This window comes from Electrophorus electricus, chromosome 9 (genome assembly GCF_013358815.1).
Source record: "Electrophorus electricus isolate fEleEle1 chromosome 9, fEleEle1.pri, whole genome shotgun sequence".
NCBI classification, from domain to species: Eukaryota; Metazoa; Chordata; class Actinopteri; order Gymnotiformes; family Gymnotidae; genus Electrophorus; species Electrophorus electricus.
Genome location: NC_049543.1, coordinates 16,758,845 through 16,766,713, shown reverse-complemented (window position 1 = coordinate 16,766,713; position 7,869 = coordinate 16,758,845). Strand labels below are relative to the sequence as shown.

At 44.2% G+C, this 7,869-nt stretch overlaps 1 protein-coding gene across 14 annotated transcripts in view; it reads right to left on the bottom strand.

Annotated features, from left to right (window-relative positions):
* limch1a (LIM and calponin homology domains 1a) overlaps window positions 1-7,869 on the bottom strand; it is a 38,218-nt gene that overhangs the window by 17,910 nt on the left and 12,439 nt on the right. For 8 of the 14 annotated variants that reach the window (XM_035529893.1, XM_035529894.1, XM_035529895.1 and 5 more), the window contains exons 6-12: window positions 7,520-7,630; window positions 7,017-7,221; window positions 5,569-5,809; window positions 4,277-4,453; window positions 3,549-3,902; window positions 2,883-3,161; window positions 1,199-1,522 (exon numbers count right to left, since the gene is read on the bottom strand). In XM_035529893.1, coding sequence (XP_035385786.1) covers window positions 1,199-1,522; window positions 2,883-3,161; window positions 3,549-3,902; window positions 4,277-4,453; window positions 5,569-5,809; window positions 7,017-7,221; window positions 7,520-7,630 — 1,691 coding nt within the window. The remainder of the gene's footprint in view (window positions 1-1,198; window positions 1,523-2,882; window positions 3,162-3,548; window positions 3,903-4,276; window positions 4,454-5,568; window positions 5,810-7,016; window positions 7,222-7,519; window positions 7,631-7,869) is intronic. The other 6 variants (XM_035529888.1, XM_035529890.1, XM_035529896.1 and 3 more) reach the window with 6 other exon arrangements.

The following is a 7,869-nucleotide window of genomic DNA, read 5'->3' as shown; positions in this document are numbered from 1 at the left end:
TGGGCAGGGGACCGTGTAAGAGATAACAAGAAAGACATTGGCAGAGAAAACAGAAGAAAAGAATGAATACTTGCAGATAGAAAGATAGAAGACAGAACAGATGACTCAGACACATTCATAGCAAGATGCAGTCCAGTCCAGAAGAACCAATGGAGGTTAAATACTACAGTCTTAATCTTCCTGATATTGTACCACCACACAGACGCACAACTCTAGTAATGTCTACACTCCATTTAACTCAGATAACCTTTTATATTGTCCCACAAACAAGACAAACCCACACACAATGCCAGTACATCACACATGCCATTGCCAATCAGCTGCCAACAGTGCATACTGCATCATTATGCTAGGTCAGACACAAGGATATAAATTTATGGCCATGTCATTAGGTCATGCCAGCTGACTCGCAGGTGACCATCCATCACCATCAGTCCTTAAAGGTACACTAAGTAACAAGACATTGTCATTGTATTATCTGCCAGCCATAATGCTGTTCACATGGCTTCTCCTGACACATGGAAAGAACATAACCTCTAGAGACATCCTGGCTGCTGTAGACTAGATTACAAAATTTTTCAAGATCTTAGATTAGCATCAGCATCTCCATTTAAGTGATATGCATTTCCCTATTTGGTTAAGTTGTAATGGAAAGTTCTGCTTAATGTACCTTTAAACATGTACCAGACGAAGCAGATGAGCTTGATTACTGCAGCAACAGCAAATAATAATTACTGTCCCAGTCACACCTGCACCCAGACAAGGCCTAATCAACACCATTTAGTTCAAGCTGTTCAATGAGTTTGTATGTGTATATGTCTATGAAAGTGTGTGTATGTGAGAGCAGTAGTGAGAAAGAGCACTAGTGAAGAGAGAGAAAGAAAGAGAGAGAGAGAGAGAGAGAGAGAGAGGTTCACTGAGCTAAAAGTCACTGCTGCGATTGGAGGATTGAGCAGAAGCGGGCCATTTATTGAGCAAATTGCGTTGCATGTGTGTTAATGTATGGAAGTCAGTTCTTTGAGCCTTTCCATGTAAGATTGTGTCCTCTTTTCTTATGTCACATATGACTGTGCATGTTAAATGCATGTCTGAAAGTTTTACTCTTTCTCTCTCTCTCTCTCTCTCTCTGTGTATATGTGTGTGTGTGTGTGTGTGTGTGCACTTATTTTGTGTGCCCCTAATCTCTCCCTTTCCCTACCTGCCCACTGCTTTCTCTGCCTGTCCTGAGTTCATCCCAACGGTGGGCATGGCAACAGTCGCCGTGGAGAGGAGGCACTGGAGTACCTCTGACTCATCCCTCTCTCCCGCCCCCCAGCCTTTCTCCTCCTCTGCCTCCTTCTCCTCCCTCCAGGAAGTGCTCTCCATCTCGGTCACCCCCCCGAATGTCACAAAACGTCGCCGCTCACTGTAGGAAGGCCCCCGGCGATCGGTCACAATGCCCCTGGCAACTTTTGCCAAGGAGGCAGCGAGGAAGGAGCCTTTCTCGAGGCAGGCCTGACACAGAGGCACCGGGGGTGAGTCACTGAACACACACGGCACAACACACACACCAGACAAACCACAAGCACACAGGCACAGACAAACACACTCAGGTCCATATACACTTGAATGCATAAAAACAGGCAAGAAAGAGAAAAGAAAAAGGTAATTTAAAAAAAGATTAAAAATAGAGAAAATATGAAAAGGGTCAATAGTTAGAAATAATCTTTCAGAGAGTAAAGTCATAGTCCTGCACTAAAGTTGCTATAAGCAGTCACAGTCCTGCACTAAAGTTGCTATAAGCAGTCACAGTCCTGCACCAAAGTTGCTATAAGCAGTCACAGTCCTGCACTAAAGTTGCTATAAGCAGTCACAGTAGAAAGAGGAGAAATAGCTACTTGTGTAATGGCACAAGCACTGACATCAGTCTCACAGGCGCCAACCAAAGAATCTCTCTCTCTCTCTCTCTCTATCTCACTCATTCTCTCTCTTTCTCACACATAACACACACACACATTTCTTGTTAGACATGACCTTTTTGTGGCTGCAAACTCACCCACACACTGAAACACACACTTTCCCCCACAGCTGCATTATTCCTGAAGGCAGCTCTTGACTGAAACTGCAATACTTCAGCACATAGCACATCTACATAGCACCAATACTCATGACACAGCTTCACCACAGTCACAGCACTGACAAACCAACTGGCAGGCAGGCCATAACCCAGCTGACCTTAGGTCAGTTTTTTAAATGACAAAATCAGATCTGAGTTAGGCCACTAACTTTCAACAGGTAATTTAGGTTGCCTGATTGTAACAGTAACAAACCTCAATGTATGGACAGCATACCCTTACAACAACTCATGATCTACATAGTTTTTTTATTATAAGATTAGATCTACAGTCAAAGGTCAATGTTAAGGTCAAAGGTCAGGCACCTGTTCTCTTTAGTCATCTTAAGCCTCTGCCACTTCTAGAAGTCAGACTGAGTGATGCCTGACTGAGTCAATGACTGCACAGTATGGGAGGGGCCTGCTCTGGGCCTGACTCCTAGCAAGGTGGTCTTTCTGTCTCCCTTGTTTGTTCAGGAGTCAAGAAGGGGTTGTCCTTATGAGTTATGACTGACACCTCAGCTGGGGTGACCAAACTGCACAGCAACATGGTGAACAAAATGGCTGGCATTTTGGTAGTCAACAATATTGTTTTTTAAGAGACAAAGCAATTACCCTGCTCAAAGGTACAAATATAGAAGGCGTGAGGCACAGAAATCGCACAGACATTTTACAGGGACGTTTAGCTTTGAGAAGGGATGAGAGTGTGTGCATTTGAGCATACGTGTATTTTGAACTGTGTGTGTGTATTTGTTTTTGATAGTGTGTGTTTTTGTCTGTTTTGAGGCACCTGTCCTCTGTGTTCATTGAAAGCCTTTGCCACTTCTCAAGATCTGACTGAGTGATGGATGTCTGGGCCAATGACTGACGAGGATCCCTTTGTGGGAGGGTCCCACTCTGAGTCCGCCTCCTGGCGAGGTCATCCTTTTGTGGATTTGGCACCAATACCTGCCCACCTCCCTCCTCCTCACTCTCTTCTTCCTCACCCCTCTTTTTCCTGCGAGGAGTCAGGAAGGGGTTGTCCTTACGAGTTATGATTGATACTTCTGTAGTGGTGGAGTCAGCCTCACTATTGTGGAACATGGTAATGCCGCACACACACACACACACACACGCACACACACACACACACACACACACACACACACACACACACACACACACACACACACACACACACACACACACACACACACACACACAAAATAAAGCAGAATCACACAGAAACCCAGAGCACACACACAGACCAAATACAAGAATACCACCACCATTTCACCATATTTTTTATCACATAAACGCAGGAGAGAAAATCAGAATGAATGAATAAGTGAAAACTTTGGACAGGCATTCAGACAATATCCATAACTCATAAAACCCAACCATTTCCAGTCAAGATCAACAAATGTGACTTATGTTTCAAATGGAAATGGAATATAAAAAAATAGGATGTACATGCCCTGCCTCTCTCTGAGTCTCCACACACCTCCTCTTGTCCTGGTGCATTTTCTCCATCTGTTCCAGCACTGCATGCTGGGAGGCTAGGCGGATCCCCTCCCACCGTTCATGGTCCTTCCTGCTGCATACTCCTGACAGGAAATGATGTGCAACAGTGGGCCTTGATTGGTTCGTGCGCACCCTTCGGGATGCAAGGTCATCCTTCCGGATGTCTGGGACTTTCCTGTCATCATGTTTGTCCTCGTCATCCTGCTGTTGCAGCTGCTCTGTCCGCAGGAAGGCATTGTCCTGACGAAGAATTATGTCAGGAGACGGAGGCTTGGCCTCTTCGGGATGCCCACCAATCAGTTTAGGACTGGAGAAAGGTTGCCATGACAATAAAAGTTTGAAGGCAAACTGCACATTGGCCAAGCAGTGTGGTAAAGTTAGTGGCATCAACTGAGGTTGACTTAATGGCTTAATGACAGTTGCACACTGTTTAACAAAGACAAGAGCTTTTGACAAGTTGTTCAGAATTCAAACATTAAATGAAAATGTCACTACAAGCAATATCTCAGTCTTCCACAGAGTCTCCCATGGTGTCATCTTCTGATAGTGCAACCATATTGTTAGCCACACTGCAGCATGCTAACATCAAACACCTTTTTGTCAGTGGAGCAGGACACATGTAGACACATTAGTGTACTCTCATTATCTAGGTCCTAAGGCATGCATAATATGGTTGCTAACCTTTTATACCGCACAGACGCGGGCAACACTTTGATCCCCGCCTTCTCTAGTTTTCTCATCTTCTTAAGCTCCTCCTCATTAATCTCAGACTCTGCCACTTGGGTAGCAGCCCAGACATGTGCTTTCTGGGATCTGGGGCTAACAGCCCCCTCTCTTGACACACCAACACACTCCTCTCTACAATGGAGGGTTGCGTATACACACACAGCAGAAAAGAAAACCACATGTGTATAGGACCAAGCCCAATGACATTTTGTTGAAGGATTGCAACCACACACACATTTTTGTGTGATAATGATTAGTTTAGACTAATTATAAGTATACATTGGTCTGATATCCAGATGGTTCAAATCACAATTTCACACTTTAACAAAGGCAAGCTGTATGACGCTTGACAAGTCATTCACAGTTCAAGTTGCATTAAAAGCAAATGTCACTACAAGCAAAACTGTAACTACGACTGTGAGCAAAACAGATGCACATTAACCTTTGCACAGACTGTATGGTCTATAATATAGCAGGCAGTGCACTCAAATAAGGCTAAAATGAAACCCTGTAAGTGGACAGGTATCTTATTTCACAAAGCAGCATCCTGACTAACCCATGGAGCCATGTGAATACTTCATAAACTACACATTAAAACCCCATTAACTTGCACAGGCAGTCTCCCACGGTACCACCTACCGTTACCGCAACTGTCCTGTTAGTCAGACTGCAGCATTCTCTCAATAAACACCTTTTTGTCAGTGGATCAGGACACATGTAGACATTAATGCTCTCCCATTAGGCATGCGTAACATGGCTGTTAACCTGTTATAACACATGAAGACAGGAAACCCTTTGATCCCTGTCTTCTTAAGATACTCCTTATTAATCTCAGACTCGGCCCTTTAAATAGATGTTTTCTGAGAGCTGGAGCTAACAGCCTTCTCTCTAAACACACCAAAACATGCCTCGCAACAGAGAAGGGTTGTGTATACACACACAGCAGAAAGGAAACCCACAGTATATTAGACCAAGCCTGGTGTTTTCTACAAGGTTTGTGTACATTGCAACCACACCATACATTTTGTATTAATGATTAGATATGAGTATTCATAAGTGTACATTGACCTGACTCCAGTTCCATGAGTATTTCAGTCTTAAAACAGGGAAACCTACCGACAGTTCTTATGACTACCATCGTTACGACACTGAGAGGCTTAGACGAGGTGGTGAAGACTGTAGCCATCTGACAGAACTTCCTTTCTTCCCCTGAATGAAAAAAGTTTCCTGTCGTGGTTAAAGGGTACCTGAGTGGGTGCTCCCCACCAACAGGGGAGGTGGCGTTGCTGGTGCTCCAGCGTTCTTCCTCCTGGTCACTCCTCCTCTTCCTCAGTGGGGCAGGGATATAGTTGGTTTGGTTGCTCTTGTTAGGGAGGTACTGATTGAAAGGGCGGGCAGCACGGGGCTCTTTGTAGGAGACGCGGCGGGCGGACATGTCATCCTTGCGAACATCAGGTAATCTGCGGGGGCCACTATCGCCTTCTGAGTCTGAGCAAGAAAGATGGGGGAGGGGGGGGGGGACATAAACAAACTGCAAAAGCTATTTCTTATGTTTAATAACAACACGTGACTGTCATAACACACAGAAGCTCACATTCAGATGAATGTCTCCTATAAATACAGTCAGCAGGAGGCTCACAGATAAACTTAAAGACAACACCACACAGTGCATATGTACACACACACACACACACACACACACACACACACACACACACACACACACAGACAAAGTTAAACTTCTGTAGGTATTTGTCCAATAAAATGTAAAGAAATCAAACAAACATTTATATTTGTTCTCCCTCTTTCTCCCTCTTTTTCATGACAGATACAAACGGTGCAAGGTAGCTCTCAGATCTGGAATGGACTATACAGTATTACAAGGACAGTATGTACAAGGAATATTGTATCTGAGCTTTGATATGCAAGCATTAAATAGAGTAATGAGTACAAAAGACATGAACTGTAAAAGACAAGAATTATAAATAAAAAAAGTCTGAGAATTGTCATTTTAGCATGATTATTGTAAATTCTCAATTTCAACAAGCAAGAATCCTGCCAGCAGGCTATAATTTAAGGACCAGTGCATGGTCTGTCTAAAAATACACACACACACATCTACCCCCCCCCTGCCCCCCACACACACCCACACACATACACACACACACATACCCCCACACACACCACACTCACATGTGTGTTTCTGTGTGTGTCTGTGTGTGTGCATGCTTCACTTCAACCAGCTGTCCTAGCCTGACATGTCACTGATTAGACAGGCCAATAGTTCACTTGCCATCCACTTTACTGAAAACATTCATTTATTAGAAACATCTTGTAGGGTGTACAGTTAAAGACCATAGCCCTGTACAGTCCAACTCTTCATCAACATCAACTTGGCTGGAAAATCAAGCTGTGACATGTAAAAACTATCCAGTAACCCTGCTGTGCCTGATATACCAATGCAATATACACTACAATGCCACTACCATGTTACTGCTGCTGTGCTCAGAATGGTAAACAACCAACATGGTATCAGAATGAAAACAAGGTAATAGTCTGCAGCTGTATATCAAAAGTTCCTATAAGATCCATGGCCTAAAGCAGGTGTTTCTAATTAAGATTGTACACTCTGCTCTGTACGTGTGTGCATCAGCAAGAGAGAAAGTCAGCGAGAGAGACAAGAAGGATGTCTTACCATCACTGTTGCCACGAAGGACAGTGTCGGGGGATGGCGTCTGCTGTGATCGTGAGCCGAAAGAGTCCAGGCTGTCGAAAGAATCCTCTCGTCCATGCCCCGGGGGTGAGAGCGATTCAGAACGCTCTGATTCCCAGTTGTCTATGTAACCACTGTCCCGTACACTGCGCTTAGGAGAGTCTGACTCCTCACTGACACATTCCTTCTAACAAACATGCACGCATGCACACACACACACACACACACACACACACGCGCGCGCGCGCGCACACGCGCATATGCACACACACATGCATACGCACACACACACACACACACACACACACATATTGAGGGCACTTTGAGGAATTAGTTTATGATTAAAAGCTCCAGGAGCCTGCCGTTTTGGTGATGTTACTTATTGTATCAGTGCTTTATTGCTTTCACTGTTTTAGTCATATTTTTGAGGTCTATGATTGTTATACACTCTACACACAGTTGGCCACATTGGTGAGGTCTTTTACCTTCCTCATCATGGACAGCAGGCCTTCAAATTCTTTCAGGTCAAGCGTTGGCCCATTATAAGATGCACAGCTATTAGCAGTTTTGCCCAGCCAGTAAATAGTGATCAGCACCTGTACACACACACACAAACACACACACACACACACACACACACACACACACACACACAGACACACACACACACACACATGCGCACACATGCACATACACACACAGACACACACAGATTCACACCAGATGTACAGAGATAGATTTACTTTTCATACAAATGTTTCATGTGTGTAATAAAACAATATTTATCATTCTAGTAGCTTTGGTAACATAAACTTGCATTCTCACACATCATTTT